The sequence below is a fragment of the Lutra lutra genome, chromosome 2 (genome assembly GCF_902655055.1).
Source record: "Lutra lutra chromosome 2, mLutLut1.2, whole genome shotgun sequence".
NCBI lineage: Eukaryota > Metazoa > Chordata > Mammalia > Carnivora > Mustelidae > Lutra > Lutra lutra.
The window spans coordinates 182,530,063-182,547,050 of NC_062279.1; the positions used below are offsets into that span (position 1 = coordinate 182,530,063).

At 38.3% G+C, this 16,988-nt stretch overlaps 1 protein-coding gene across 3 annotated transcripts in view; it reads left to right on the forward strand.

Annotated features, from left to right (window-relative positions):
- SLAIN2 (SLAIN motif family member 2) overlaps window positions 1-16,988 on the forward strand; it is a 99,766-nt gene that overhangs the window by 41,643 nt on the left and 41,135 nt on the right. For all 3 annotated transcript variants that reach the window (XM_047719241.1, XM_047719239.1, XM_047719240.1), the window contains exons 2-3: window positions 1,456-1,604; window positions 15,238-15,402. In XM_047719241.1, the coding sequence (XP_047575197.1) occupies window positions 1,456-1,604; window positions 15,238-15,402 (314 nt within the window). The remainder of the gene's footprint in view (window positions 1-1,455; window positions 1,605-15,237; window positions 15,403-16,988) is intronic.

Genomic DNA, 16,988 nt, shown 5'->3' on the forward strand with positions numbered 1-16,988 from the left:
TATATTCCTCTACTATTAGCTATGAAACTAAGTACGCATGAATCATATGGGTAAACTGTGACACCAGTCAGTGTAGGGAAAAGTTGTATGTTGAAAGAGTGATGATACTATTAGAAAGTGATTTCATTAATGCTTATTCACCTAAGAGGTTTTGTTTGCTAAGTATTTGGTAACCTAGAATATCTGTATTTGATAGTTATCACAATTACAATGGGAATGCTGTGACAGAGCTTGATTATGAAACATTTGTAGTGTTTAACTTGGAAAGAGAATGAGCCCCCCCCTTGGTTTCTTTTTGTTTTGAACTGTTAATAAGTTATTTAATAAATTGATATTTCATTCCATTTTTATCCAAGTAAACATGGATTGTTGACTAGAGAAATTATTTACCCTGTTAGCTTTGATTATATCTTGAGAAGAGTTAAATAGTTGATGTAAGCGACACATCTAAGTTATAAGTAGGAGAGATGAGAAAAGAGATGGAAAATGTATATACTAGCAAGTAGTTCATCAATTCTAGTACGATAGAGATACATTTAAGTATTTGTGCCAGAACACACTTCATTTTATTGCCCTAACTTGATCAGTGTAAAATGTGAAATTACTAACTCCTGGCCTTATTGAAACATTTAACTGTGGATAAATCTAATTATGCTTTTGTTTACTTCATTAATTCCACTTAAAGTGTCTTAATTTGGGAACCACTCTGGTTAGAATTCAAGTAACTTCACATTTTTCATATGGCATCATATTTGAAATAAATCAGTATCAATTGACATAATCTAGACCAATCTGAGGAAAAAACTATGAAGTAGAAAAACTAAGTGTTTCTTTCCGTTGTCTTATGCTTACCTTTTCTTTTTGTATCCTTTCCACAGGAGCTTATAAAATACTGTCCTATTCTTCTTTCCCGAGAATGAAATAAACTTCATAAATGGATTCATACTAAGTTATTAAGGATTTATAGCTTGAAAAGAGGGCTATAGAGTGTGTATTGCTTAACTAAAAGGAATGAATCACTAATAGATTTTTTGTGTGATTTATGGTAGGAAGGGGACTGGGAGGTAGAAAATAAGGTATTTATCTCCTCATTCTGTCTCCTAGACAATACTTAATGATATGGTTATATTAAGGAGTTGGCTAAATACTAGTGAAAACAGAATTAACTCTTGTAAAGACAGATGTTTACTCATAGTTTTTGTAATGAGATTACAAGAAAAGTTAGACATTTTAGGATTGGACAGTTGGCTTCATTTGGGTTTATTTGAAATTTGAAATTTGGCTTGTTTTAGTGTCATTATCTTTTTATGCATGAAGTAAAATGTGGATGATTTTGAAGATGATCTGTGACATGTACAGTGCCCCCTCCCAATTTAAATCTGTCCAAAAGGATCTCTATCTTATGACCTTATGCTTAATAATGAATGCTACCCTTATGTTTTTGTTTTCTTCTAGGCTGTATTCATCACCAAAGAAAAAACTTACACCAATGCAGAAATCAGTTAGCCCATTAGTTTGGTGCAGGCAAGTTTTGGATTACCCAAGTCCTGATGTTGAATGTGCTAAAAAGTCTCTTATCCACAAACTTGATCAAACTATGTCAGGTATGTCTATAATTTTACTTTTAAATTCATCTCTTTCTTTAATAAAAAAACAGATAAATGTTGAGTGGGTATGTTTTTAGGAAGGCTGTTCTTTCTTTGATAGTGTTTTTTGAATCTCATTGTGCATGCCGTCATGAGTTTTTGCCATATGCACATAACCTTGTGCTATAACTTAATAGCTTGTCCCAATCTTTTCATTTTTATTTCATTTCATCCTACAAAATAATACCCATGGGAGCACCTGGGTGGCTCAGTTGGTTAAGTGTTTGCCTTCGGCTCAGGTCATGGTCCTGGGGTCCTGGGATGGAGCCCTGCATCAAGCTCCTTGCTCAGCTGGGAGTCTGCTTCTCCCTCTGATGCTCTCTCCTGCTCATGAGCTCACTCACTCTTTCTCTCTCAAATGAATAAATTTTTAAAAATCTTTAAAAAAATGTCCATGAAACAATAGGTTTTATACAGCAGGGTTTGTTTGTGTTTTTTTTTTCTCCCAATACAAGTTAAAACAAATAACTGTTAAAAAAAAAAAAAAAATATATATATATATATATATATAGGGGGCGCCTGGGTGGCTCAGTGGGTTAAAGCCACTGCCTTCGGCTCAGGTCATGATCCCAGAGTCCTGGGATCGAGTCCCGCATCGGGCTCTCTGCTCAGCAGGGAGCCTACTTCCTCCTCTTTCTCTCTGCCTGCTGCTCTGCCTGCTTGTGATCTCTGTCTGTCAAATAAATAAATAAAATATTAAAAAAAAAAAAGAATGATGAACTTTGTATGGTTATTTTAAGGACTGGATGATAATGTTTATGCAGTAATGTAACATGTTTCTCTGGCTCATAGTAGGACTTAATAAATGCATTCATTTTCCTTCCCTTGTTTTTTGTTTCTAACTTGGCATTTTAGTTAACATTGCTTTTATGCTCTTTTGTTTAATAGCACTCACAAAGCTGACAAAATGTGTCTGTCACTACTTATGGCATTTAATATAGCATGCCAGTGTGGGTAGAAATGTAGGAAAAATATTATTGACTCTTTCTTGGAATTTCAATCTCTTAAGAATGTTACTGTTTTTTGGAATACTTATGTAATGAGGAACTGATGTGTGATTACTCATCCTAAATAGGTTTTCTGTTTTGTTTTTTGTTTTGCCTTGTGTTTACTTGATAGCCATGTACTTAAAATTGCTTATTTTGCTTAACTGTTAAAATCGTGCTCTTATTAGAGTGAAGGCTGAAAATGTTCCAGGAAGACAAAGGGGAGACTAAACAGTTAAACTGGCGTACAATAAAGCATAGCTTGGTTGGCTAGAAGTAGTGGTTATTATATGGAAATAACATAAGATGTGATTATAGAGCTTCTGAATCTGTTTTGACAGCAAAGTGTTACTTTTTCCTCATGTAGGGGATCCTTTTTTTAAAAGGAAACACTTTTATGTAATTTTAAAAAATACTCCCTAAGTATTAACCAGGCCTGACTCTGCTTAGCTTCCAAGACCAGACAAGATTGGTGTGTTCAGGGTGGTGTGGCCATAGACCAAAAATGTTTTTTCTGAATATTAAGTGTTTTTAGAATTATATCCTGGGGCTTGATTTAAATTGTATTCATAAGATTATTAGAAATATGTAAACAAGGTAGTAGACGATTTGTAAAAACTGGAAAATTTCTAACTCATTCCAGTTAGGTGATATTAATTAAAGATGTATTTATTGAGAGAGCACATGCACATGTGTGAGCCGAGGGAGAGGGAGAGAATCTCAAGCAGACTCCTCACTAAGCACAGAGCCCAGTGCACTGCTTGATCTCATGGTCCTGTGATCAAGACCTGAGCTGAAATCAAGAGTCAGACATTTAACCCACTGAGCCACCCAGGTGCCCCTAGGTGATGTAATTTAGATGTTTTTTTAATTTTTGTTTTTTAAAGATTTTATTTATTTATTTATTTGACAGAGAGGGACACAGCAAGAGAATGAACACAAGCAGGGGGAGTGGGAGAGGGAGAAGCAGGCTCCCCGCTCAGCAGGGAGACCAATGTGGGGCTTGATCCCAGGACCCTGCGATCATGACCTGAGCTGAAGGCAGATGCTTAACTGAGCCACCTAGACACCCCTATTTAGATGTTTATTAAAAACATCTTGGTCAGGGCACCTGGGTGGCACCGTGGGTTAAACCTCTGCCTTCAGCTCAGGTCATGATCTCAGGGTCCTGGAATCGAGCCCCACATCGGGCTCTCTGCTCAGGAGGGAGCCTGCTTCCCCCTCTCTCTCTGCCTGCCTCTCTGCTTACTTGTGATCTCTGTCTGTCAAATAAATAAATAAAATCTTAAAAAAAAACAAACTTGGTCAAATGTGGGGAGAAGAGTCAAGATGGCAGAGGAGTAGCAGACTGAGATAACATCAGGTTGTAGGAGTTCAGCTAGATAGTTATCAAACCATTCTGAGCACCTACAAACCCAACAGGAGATCGAAGAGAAGAGCAGCAATTCTAGGACAGAAAATCAACCACTTTCTGAAAGGTAGGACATGCAGAGAAGTGAATCCAAAGCAAAAGGAAGATAGACTGCAGGGGGTGGGGCCAAGACCTGGTAAGCAGTGAACAACAGAGCACAAAATCCGAACTTGTAGGAGTCTGTTCCATTGAGGGACATGGCTCCAGAGGCTAAGTGAGGACGGAGCCCTCGAGGTAACGGTGTGGTCTCAGGTCCTGCAGGGTCACAGAAGGATCAGGGGTATCTGAGTGTGGCAGAGCTCACAGGTTTCAGAGCGGGGAAGCCGACTACAGAGACCAAGCCAAGGAGTGAGCTTTCAGCTTGGGGTTACCTTAAACCATGATCCAGCAGTCGGGCCACTGCTCTTTGAGCAGGGACCCCACAAGTGGCAGATCCAGGGAGACCCACCTTCCTCTGCTGGAAGAGCAGCATGGCAGGAATCTGCTTTGAGACTCCAAATGGGGCTATGCACCAGAAACAGAAATGCTCAGTCACATACTGGGTGAGCGTGGAGCACGGCCGGAGACCAGGGAGATGGGAGTGATTGACCACTTTTCTCCAAGGGCGCACTGAGGAGTGGGGCCCCAAGCTCTCAGCTCCTCCAGGCCAGAGATTGGGAGGCCGCTGTTTTCATTTCCATCCTCCAAAGCTCCGTGGAAAGTGTTCAGGGAACAAAAGCTCCAAGAGCGAACCCAAGCAGATTATTTAGCCTTGGCCCCTGGCAAGGGTGGTGCAGTTCCGCCTCGGGCAAACACATTTGAGAATCACTACAACAGCCCCTCCCCCAGAGGATCAGCAAGAACATCCAGCCAAGACCAAGCTCACTAATCAAGGAGAACAGCCTAACTTCAGAGCTAAGGGAAAGGAATGCATGGAATTCATAGCTTTTTCCCCATGATCCTTTAGTCTTACAAAGTTAATTAAATTTTTTTAATTTTATTTTTTTTCTTCTAATTTTGTAAACTTTTCCTCTTTTAACGTTTTTTTAACTAGTTTATCTTAACAATACCTTTCTTAAAAAAATCTTTTTAAACCTTCATTATTATAGTCATATTTTATCATAAACTTCATCATATCTAACTTAATTTTTTGTATACAAACAAGGTTTTTTTTTCCTAAAATAATTTGGGATACAATTTCTTCTACTAGATCAAAATATACCGCAGATCTAGCACAGGGCTGTGTTTTAGTCTCCAGCCTGAGCAAATTCTCTCCACTTTTTTTTTCTTTCTTTTTCCAACCAACTTACCAATTCTTTTTCTAGAAATTTTTTTTAAATTTTCATCTTTACAGTCATATTTCATCCCTTTATTGTGTTTACCCTTATTTTTGTATATATGTAAGTTTTTCATTCTTTAAAATTTTGGGAGGTAGTTTCTTCTAAGAGACCAAAATACACCTAAAATCAAGTGGGTGGCTCTGCTCTATTAACCTGTCTAATATATATATAATTTAAACATTCTTTTTAAATTTCTTTTCACACACACCCCCCCCATTCTTCTCCCTTCAATTTGGGGTCTCTTCTGATTTGGTTAGAGTACATTTTATGGGGGTCTTTGCCACCCTTTTAGTATTTTATTCTCACGTTCATATATTCTTATCTGGATAAAATGACAAGGCGGAAAAACTCACCACAAAAGCAAAACAAAACAAAAACCAAGAGGCAGTACTGAAGGCTAGGGACCTAATCAGTACGACATTGGTAATATGTCAGATCTAGAGTTCAGAGTGATGATTCTCAAGGTGCTAGCTGGGCTCAAAAAAGGCATGGAAGATATTAGAGAAACCCTGTCTGGAGAAATAAAAGCCCTTTCTGGAGAAATAAAAGAACTAAAATCTAACCAAGCTTTCATCAAAAAAGTATTAGTGAGGTGCAATAAAAAATGGAGACTCTTACTGCTAAGATAAATGAGGCAGAAGAGAGAACTAGTGATATAGAAGACCAAATGATGGAGAATAAAGAAGCTGAGCAAAAGAGAAACAACTACTGCACCACAAGGGAAGAATTTGAGAGATAGTGATACCATAAGACGAAACAACATTAGAATAATTGGGATTCTAGAAGAAGAAGAAAGGGAGGGGGCAAAAGGTATATTGGAGCGAATTATAGTAGAGAATTTCCCTAATAGGGCGAAGGGAACAAGCATCAAAATCCAGGAGGCACAGAGAACGCCCCTCAAAATCAATAAAAATAGGTCCACACCCCATCACCTAATAATAAAACTTACAAGTCTTAGTGACAAAGAGAAAATCCTTCAAGGCAGCTCAGGACAAGAAGTCTGTAACATACAATGGTAAAAATATTAGATTGGCAGCAGACTTATCCCCAGAGACCTGGCAGGCAAGAAAGAACTGGCATGATATATTCAGAGCACTAAATGAGAAAAACATGCAGCCAAAAATACTATATCCAGCAAGGTTGTCATTGAAAATAGAAGGAGAGATAAAAAGCTTCCAGGACAAACAAAAACTAAAAGAATTTGTAAACACCAAACCAGCCCTACAGGAAATATTGAAAGGGATCCTCTAAGCGAAGAGAGAGCCTTAAAATAGTAGACCAGAAAGGAAAAGAGACAATATACAGTAACAGTCACAGGTAATACAATGACACTAAATTCGTATCTTTTCAATAGTTACCTTGAATGTAAATGGGCTAAATGCTCCAGTCAAAAGACACAGGGTATCAGAATGGATAAAAACCAAAACCCATCAATATGCTATCTACAAGAAACTCATTTCAGACCCAAAGACACTTCCAGATTTAAAGTGAGGGGGTGGAAAACAATTTACCATGCTAATGGACATCAAAAGAAAGCTGGGGTGGCAATCCTTATATCAGATAAATTAGATTTTAAGCCAAAGACTATAATAAGAGATGAGGAAGGACACTATATCATACTCAAAGGTTCTGTCCACCAAGAAAATCTAACAGTTTTAAATATCTATGCCCCTAACATGGGAGCAGCCAACTATAAAACCATTTAATAACAAAATCAAAGAAATGTATCGACAATAATATAATAATAGGTAACTTTAAGACCCCCCTCACTGAAATGGACAGGTCATCCAAGCCAGAGATCAACAAGGAAATAAAGGCTTTAAATGACACACTGGACTAGATAGACATCACAGATATATTCAGAACATTCCATCTCAAAGCAACAGAATACACATTCTTCTGCACATGGAATAGTCTCCAGAATAGATCATATCCTGGGTCACAAATCAGGTCTCAGCTGGTACCAAAAGATCCGAATCATTTCCTGCATATTTTCAGACCACAGTGCTCTGAAGCTAGAACTCAATCACAAGAGGAAAGTTGGAAAGAACTCAAAATACTTGGAGCCTAAAGAGCTTCCTACTAAAGAATGAACCGGTCAACCAGGAATTAAAGAAGAATTGAACAAATTCATGGAAACAAATGAAAATGAAAACATAACTGTTCAAAAACTGTGAGACACAGCAAAGGCAGTCCTGTGAGGAAAGTATATAGCGATACAAGCCTTTCTCAAGAAACAGGAAAGGTCTCAAGTACACAACCTAACCCTACACGTAAGGGAACCGGAAAAAGAACAGCAAAGAAAGTCTAAACCCAGCAGAAGAAGAGCAGTCCTAAAGATCAGAGCAGAAATGGGTGAAAGAGAAACCAAAAAAACGGTAGAACAAATCAACGAAACTAGGAGCTGGTTCTTTGAAAGAATTAATAAGATTGATAAACCCCTGGCCAGACTTATCAAAAAGAAAAGGAAAGACCCAAATAAATAAAATCATGAATGAAAGAGGAGAGATCACAACTAACACTAAAGAAATACAAACAATTATAGGAACATATTATGAGCAACTATACACCAGCAAATTTGACAATCTGGAAGAAATGGATGCTTTCCTAGAGATGTATAAAGTACCAAAACTGAACTAGGAAGAAATAGAAAACCTGAACAGACCCATAACCAGTAAGGAGATTGAAGCAGTCATCAAAAATCTCCCAGCAAGCAAGAGCCCAGGGCCAGATGGTTTTCCAGGGGAATCCTACCAAACATTTAAAGAAGAATTAATACCTGTTCTCCTGAAACTGTTCAAAAAAATAGAAATGGAAGGAACACTTCCAAACTCATTTTATGAGGCCAGCATTACGTTGATCCCAAAACCAAAGGCCCCATCAAAAAAGAGAATTACAAACCAATATCCTTGATGAACACAGATGCGAAAATTCTCAGCAATATACTAGCCAATAGGAGCCAACAGTACATTAAAAGGGTTATTCACCACGACCAAGTGGGATTTATTCCAGGGCTGCAAGGTTGGTTCAACATCTGCAAATCAATCAGTGTGATACAATACATTAATAAAAGAAAGAACAAGGACCATGTGATACTCTCAATAGATGCTGAAAAAGCATTTGACAAAGTATAGCATCCATTCTTGATCAAAACTCTACAAAGTGTAGGGATAGAGGGTACATACCTCAATATCATCAAAGCCATCTATGAAAAACCCACAGCGAATATCATTCTCGGTGGAGAAAAACTGAGAGCTTTTCTGCTAAGGTCAGGAACATGGCAGGGATGTCCATAATCACCACTGCTATTCAACATAGTACTAGAAGTCCTAGCCTCAGCAGTCAGACAACAAAAAGAAATTAAAGGCATCCAGATTGGCAAAGTCGTTGTCAAACTATCACTCTTTGCAGATGATATGATACTTAACCTAGAAAACCCAAAAGACTCCACTCCCAAACTGCTAGAACTTGTACAGGAATTCAGTAAAGTGTTAGGATATAAAATCAATGCACAGAATTCAGTTGCATTTCTATACACCAACAGCAAGACAGAAGAAAGAGAAATTAAGAGTCAGTCCCATTTACAGTTGCACCCAAAACCATAAGATACCTAGGAATAAACCTAACCAAAGAGGCAAAGAATCTGTACTCAGAAAACTATAAAGTACTCATGAAAGAAATTGAAGAAGACGACAAAGAAATGGAGAAATGTTCCATGCTCATGGATTAGAAGAACAAATACTGTGAAAATGTCTATGCTACCTAAAGCAATCTACATGGATAATGCAATCCCTATCAAAATACCATCAGGTTTTTTTTTTTTTTTTCAAAGAAATGGAAGAAAAACAGACACATAGATCAATGGAACAGAATCAAGAGCCCAGAAATAGACCCTCAGCTCTATGGTCAACTAATCTTTGACAAAGCAGGAAAGAATGTCCAAAGGAAAAAAGACAGTCTCTTCAACAAATGGTGTTGGGAGAATTGGACCGCCACATGCATAAAAATGAAACTGGACCATTTCCTTACACCACACACAAAAATAGACACAAAATGGATGAAAGACCTCAATGTGAGAAAGGAATCCATCAAAATCCTTGAGGAGAACACAGGCAACAACCTCTTCGACCTCAGCCACAGTAACTTCTTCCTAGAAACATCGCCAAAGGCAAGGGAATCAAGGGCAAAAATAAACCATTGGGACTTCATCAAGATTAAAAGCTTTTGCACAGCAAAGGAAATAGTAAACAAAACCAGAAGAAAACTGACAGAACGGGAAAAGATATTTGCAAACGACATATGAAAAATCTGTAAAGAACTTACCAAACTCAACACCCAAAGAACAAATAATCCAATCACGAAATGGGCAGAGGACATGAACAGACATTTCTGCAAAGAAGACATCCAGACGGCCAACAGACACGTGAAAAAGTGTTCCACATCACTTGGCATCAGGGAAATACAAATCAGAACCACAATGAGATCCACCTCACACCAGTCAGAATGGCTAAAATTAGCAAGTCAGGAAATGACAGATGCTGGTAAAGATGTGGAGAAAGAAGAACCCTTCTAGGATGTTGGTAGGGATGCAAGCTGTTGCAACCACTCTAGAAAACAGCATGGAGGTTCCTCAAAAAGTTGAAAATAGAGCTACCCTATAACCCAGCAATTGCACTACTGGGTATTTACCCTAAAGATACAAATGTAGTGAACCAAAGGGGCACTTGTACCTGAATGTTTATAGCAGCAGTGTCCACAATAGCCAAACTATGGAAAGAACCTAGATATCCATCAACAGATGAATGGATAAAGAAGATGTGGTATGGGGCACCTGGGTGGCTCAGTGGGTTAAAGCCTCTGCCTTCGGCTCAGGTCATGATCTCAGGGTCCTGGGATGGAGCCCCGCATCAGGCTCTCTGCTCAGCAGGGAGCCTGCTTCCTCCTCTCTCTCTGCCTGCCTCTCTGCCTACTTGTGATCTCTGTCTGTCAAATAAATAAATAAAATTGTAAAAAAAACAAAAAAAGATGTGCGTATATATATATATATACATATATATATATACATATATATAATACACACACACACACACACACACACACACACACACACACACAATGGAATACTATGCAGCCATCAAACGAAATCTTGCCATTTGCAACAACATGGATGGAACTAGAGCGTATTACGCTGAGCAAAATATGTCAATCAGAGAAAGACAGTTATCATATGATCTCCTTGATATGAGGGATTTGAGAGGCAGGGCAAGGGGCTGTGGGGGTAAGGAAAGAAAAAATGAAACAAGATGGGATGGGGAGGTAGACAAACCGTAAGAGACTCTTAATCTCAAAAAACAAACTGAGGGTTGCTGGGGGAAGGGGGTGTGGAGAGGGTGGTTGCATTATGGACATGGGGAGGGTATGTGCTATGGTGAGTGCTATGAAGTGTGTAAGCCTGATGATTCACGGATCTATACCCCTGGAGCAAATAATACATTATCTTTTAATAAAAAATAAGTAATAAAAAAACTTTACTAACAATTAATACTCTGTCTCACCTTAGAAATAATGTAAGTATATTTTATAGTTAGGAATTTTCTTCATTCAGTACTATATATTCGTAACCTATTATGTGCTACATATTGTTCTCAGCTCTTAGGGTATTGCAATGAATAAAAACAGACCAGAGCTTGTACTCTAATGGGTGTGGCAGATAATAGTTAAGTAAACCTATAAACAAGAGTTGGCAGGCTTTTTCTGTAAATAGCCAGATAGGAAGCATCTTAGGCTTTGTGGACTGTGAATTGGGATGGGTGTGTTACAGGAAAACTTTATTTACCAAAAGAGGTAATGGGTTAGATTTGGCTCACAGGCTATAGTTTACTAAACCTTGGCTTAAAACATCCTAAGAAATAGGAACTATTAAGAATTGGTAAATAGTTAAGTTGCACTTAGAAGGAGAAAACCAGAATAGCACCTCAAAAATAGCAGTTTGAGGGAGTAGTTTGTTGCTTTATTATATCACAAGATATTAAAGTAGTAGGAGTATGTAAGAGAAACTGTTACTCTTTTTTTTTTTTTTTAAGATTTTATTTATTTATTTGACAGACAAAGATCACAAGTAGGCAGAGAGGCAGGCAGGGAGAAAGAGGAGGAAGCAGGCTCCCCGCTGAGCAGAGAGCCCGATGTGGGGCTCGATCCCAGGACCCTGAGATCATGACCCGAGCCGAAGGCAGAGGCTTTAACCCACTGAGCCACCCAGGTGCCCCTATATCCAGTTAATATTTACTGAGAGCCTGGTGTGTATCAGACTTTGAGGAAAGGATAGAGGATACATGATGAGGAAAACCTAACACTGTACCTGAACTCATGGAGTTTGTGTTCTACTAGGGGAAATGTACTAATACAAATAATTTTTATAACTGGCGATTTATAATGAAAGAATGGTGCCTAGTGCTTTGAGCTTTGAGAAATAGGAATTTTTCCTCAGGGAACAATGTTTGACCTGAATCCTAAAGATTCAGAAAGACATGAGTGATTTAAGGGGGAAGGCGAAAGAGGGAGAAACATCCCAAGTAGAGAAAACAGCATGTGCAAAAGCTCTGTGGGAGGTCTGGGAGCATGTTGTGGGGAGTATGGCCCACATTTGATGACCTGGAACAAGCCAGCATGTGGCTGGAGAAGACTAAGGAAGGGAGAGATCTGAGGTATGGCCAGAAAGATATGTAGGAGCCAGACTTTTTAAGGTCTTATAGATTATGTTTTCTAAAAGCAATAGAAAGATACTGGAGAGTTTTATTCAAGGTTATGGTGTGTATGGGCAGGAAGACATGATCAGGTTTGCAGTTTGGCTAAGGTTGCTAGCTGTAGTATGGAGAGTAGATTGGAAAGGGCCAAAAGTGAATGAATATAGGGTGCTTTTAAGGGGGGTTGATCGTGACCGCTGGGCAATGTGTGTTGATGGTAGTGGAGCTGAAAAGATGTGGTAGGAAAAATGAATGAACCAGATTTGAGGACATTTGGGAGAAGTATCAACAATGATCTAGGTTTCCAGCTTGTGTGACAGCGTGAATGTTATTAATCATTCTGAGATAACACACCCAGAAAGAGAATTCAGTGTTAGTGGGAAAATCATGAGTTTGAATTTGGAAATGTTGCCTCTGAAGTGCATTCGCCAGACCCATAGAGGAGACATTAAATGGGCAGCACATACGGACTGAAGACCAGGAAAGCTTAGGACTGGAGATATAAATAATGGCAAGTTTTGGGAATACAGATAATAACCGATGTCATGGGTATGAATGAGATTTCTTAGGAGAAGGAATATAGAGTGAGAAGACAAAAGGGCTGAGGAATTGAAATGCTGATGATTAAACAAATAACCAAATAGAAGAGAATAAACTTAAAAGGAGATCAAAGAGTAAAGGGGGAGAAATTAGCACCCCAATTTCTGCTCAGATGTGTATTTCTGAGATCATGGCACATACTACATCCTAAGTATGTTTAAAGTGTGGCATGTTGTCTCATGGTGAATATGGACAAAATCGCATTGTCCAGCTGCTTCTGTATCATCCAACTAAACAGAAAATCTAAACAGAAAATATATTCCTTCTCTCCAAAGCACCACTCTTCCCAGTAGATAAATCAGAAACTTTAAAGACGCTTTAAAGACTTACTTTGTTTTCTTTAGTGATCCTTCTAGTTTTTAATACTTATTCTTTTTTTTTCTTTTTTATATTTGTCACTTCTGCCTGGTTCAGTCCAATCTGTTCAACATAAAAATGTCCATTAGTTTTCTTCCTAAAGTGATTGGATCATATTACTTTTTTTTTTTTTAATATTTATTTATTTGAGAGAGAGAGACAGTGAGAGAGAGCATGAGCGAGGAGAAGGTCAGAGGGAGAAGCAGGCTCCCCATGGAGCTGGGAGCCTGATGTGGGACTCGATCCCGGGACTCCAGGATCATGACCTGAGCTGAAGGCAGTCACTTAACCAACTGAGCCACCCAGGCGCCCGGATCATATTACTTTTGCTCAAAATTCACTGATATGAATAAACGTCATTCTCCTAAGCATAGTTTCCAGGACTTCCGTGACCTAGCCCAGCCGGATTTTCCTGTTTTGTCCCTCAGCTATGTGCTTTACCTTTCTATATTACTCACTCTTTCTCCCTGAACATGTTACGTGTTTTCAAGGCACTGCTTTTGTTCCTATTATAAACACCGATGAAAGCACAGCCTTTGCTCATTTTCAGTGTCCATCACATTGCTGCTTATCCTCTTCAAGACTGCCCCAGGGCTTCATTCCAAAAAGGCTTACCTGGTTTCTCTCGGTTGTAATGAATTACTCTTATCTCAAAAGTTCCACAGCCCCTTATACCTTCATGATAGTACTCGTTTCATTTTGCCCTGAAATCATTGGGGTTTTTTTGCCTGCACTACTTGGTTGTAAGCCTCTTAAAAAGTAGTGCCATGTCACATTTGTCTATATGTCCTATATATTGCTTTGCCAGTGGTTAGAAGTATTGAATAAGCTGTGGATTCTAGAATAGAGGAAATAAGTATTATTTTAAGTGTATTTCTTGTATATAATTGTACTCAGTATCTTAGTTCTACTTTGGTACTGTTTCTATAATTTTATATGCATAGCATAAATTTTTTTCCCTCTTTTGGCAGAACTACTCTTGCGTCAGAAAACTGGGGCTGGGGGAGGCTTTTTTCCTTTTAAAAAGAGAATTCTCGGGCCGCCTGGGTGGCTCAGTGGGTTAAGCCTCTGCCTTTGGCTCAGGTCATGATCTCGGAGTCTGGGATCGAGCCCCCGCATCAGGCTCTCTGCTCAGCAGGGAGCCTGCTTCCCCCGCTTCTCTCTGCCTGCCTCTCTGCCTACTTGTGATCTCTCTCCCTGTGTCAAATAAATAAAGAAAATCTTAAAAAAAAAAAAAAGAATTCTCACATGTTTGACTTTAACCTTGTCTAAGTAGTCAATATTCCTTTATTATTTTTTCAAAAATCCAAACCTTGGAAAGACTTTTTTTTTAAGATTTTTATTTATTTATTTGTCAGAGCGAGAAAGAGAGCGCACAAGCAGGGGGAGCGACAGGCAGAGGGAGAAGCAGGCTTCCTGCTGAGCAGAGAGCCTGATGATTCCAGGATCCTGGGACCATGACCTGAGCTGAAGGCAGACATTTAACTGACTGCACCACCCAGGCATCCCTGGAAAGACTGTTTGTAAATCTCATTTCATAGGATTTTTTTTTTCTTTGCAGTACATGCTTGTTATAGAAAAATGAGAAAACACAAATATACTTTTTCATTTATCTTATTTTTTAAGGCTATTCAGGGTTGATACAGTTGGAACAAACTTTCTGACAAGATAGGAGTAAATTAATTTAATGGCTAATAATTTTTTGAAAAGATATTCTTCCTGTGATACTATTTTTGTTGTTTGGTGTAACTGCTGTTTTATTTGCATAGCACAGTTGAAGGTAATGGAAATATATTGTTGGAATTCCTAATTTGATGTATTTCCTCTGCTACTATAAGAATGTTTCTGTATTTAAATTAAGATAATGACTTGGGCACCTGGGTGGCTCAGTGGGTTGGGCCGCTGCCTTCGGCTCAGGTCATGATCTCAGGGTCCTGGGATCGAGTCCCGCATCGGGCTCTCTGCTCAGCAGGGAGCCTGCTTCCCTCTCTCTCTCTCTGCCTGCCTCTCTGTCTACTTGTGGTCTCTCTCTCTGTCAAATAAATAAAAAATAAATAAATAAATAAATAAAAAAGATAATGACTTAAATGAATTTTCCAATAAGAAAAATTTTTAAGTAAAATGTTAACTTTTCTCAGTTATTAAATTTGATTTCTCCCCTTCTCATTAACACAGCTCTCAAGAGGCAGAATTTATATAATAATCCTTTCAACTCCATGAGTTACACAAGCCCTTACAGTCCGAATGCAAGTAGCCCTTACAGCAGTGGTTTCAATTCTCCATCCTCAACCCCAGTGCGACCTCCTATAGTCAAACAGCTAATACTTCCTGGAAATTCAGGTAAGGAGAAAATGAAATGAATAATTAAGGAATTTATTGTGCTACCTCAAAAATAATGTAATCATCAGTTGTTCAAGTTCTTTTATTTATGAAACTTTTAAGTGCTTAGAGAAAATATCAGTGAGGAGCACCAGGTACTATTCTAGGTCCCAGGGATACAGGTAAACCAGGTTACATCCATGAAGTTTTTTTTTTTTTTTTTTAGCATGTACTAAGTTTGTTGATCTTGCTTGATTAGATTAACAAGCTTTTGATTCTCTTAACCAATAGATGCTTGCGGAGTAGCTTGATTGGGCTGTAAAAGCTAAAAATAAGAGCTCTTTTTGTTTAAATAGCATTTTCCGATTTTTTTTTTTTTTTTAAGATTTTATTTCTTTGTCAGAGAGAGAGAGAGCACACAAGCAGGGGGAGTGGCAGGCAGAGGGAGAAGCAGACTCTCCAGTGAACAAGAAGCTGGATGCAGGACTTGATCCAAGACCCTGGGATCATCATGACCTGAGCAAAAGGCAGCCACTTAATCAACTGAGTCACCCAGCATCACTAAAAATAAGAGCTCTTATTTTCACTTATTTTGTTAAACAATTCAAGCTTTATTTAATAAGCTTTGATATTTCACTTAACGAGAAGTAGAAGGCCATATGTGAAATGTGCCGACAGAGTGGAGCCCTAAATGATAGGGGAGGGATAGACTGCTGTAACTCAGGGAAAGAATGTTTACTGTGGTTCTGTGACGGACATGTTCTCTCTGACTTACTGTTCTTCGGAATTCAAGCCCTGGTTAACTCTTGCGGCTGCTGCTGCTGTTATGGCTAATTATTGCAGCTAATAACTAAGGTTATTGTTAACCACCCCAAATTTTTGACCTGTGTATTCCCTAGTCTGTGGACTCTCTTGATCCTGCTGTTTACTTTGTATGTAAGTTGTCACTTGCTGCTATTTATGTCACCCATGACTGCATCCTAAAAATATTTGTTTAATATAAAGAATTTTATTTGGGCACTATTTGAGCTTGGCCTTGTAGTACTTTTCCTGTCATATGTACTGCGTTCTTCTTCATAATGTACACATTAACTCTTCTTACAGTCCTTTCATGTTGGAGCTGACTTTTTTCTTTCTTTTCAAGTTTTTATTTAAATTCTAGTTAACATATATGGTAAAGTTGGTTTGGGATGTAGAATTTAGGGATTCATCAATTACATATAACACTCTGTGAAAGCTGACTTTTATGGTAAAGAGTTCTGGGAATTGATTGATTGATTTCAAATCAACCTATATTAGAAATATTAGTAACAGTGTTGGGACTTTATGCTTCACCAGAAGTTGATGATCCGATGAAAGCATTTCCTTAGAAATAAGTTATTATTTATAACTAAATAAATATTTAAAATAACTAAATAAGTATTTAAACCATTTATTTATAACTAAATTATTATTATCTTATAAGTTAATAAGTATATCCTTTATTCCTCTGACATGTCTTCTATCCCTTTTTGTTTTGAGTGATTAAATGCTTTTTTAAATCTATTTATTTTCTTTATTCCATCTTTGGGCTTCACTGCTGCACTTCAGAGGGCTCTTTGGATCCC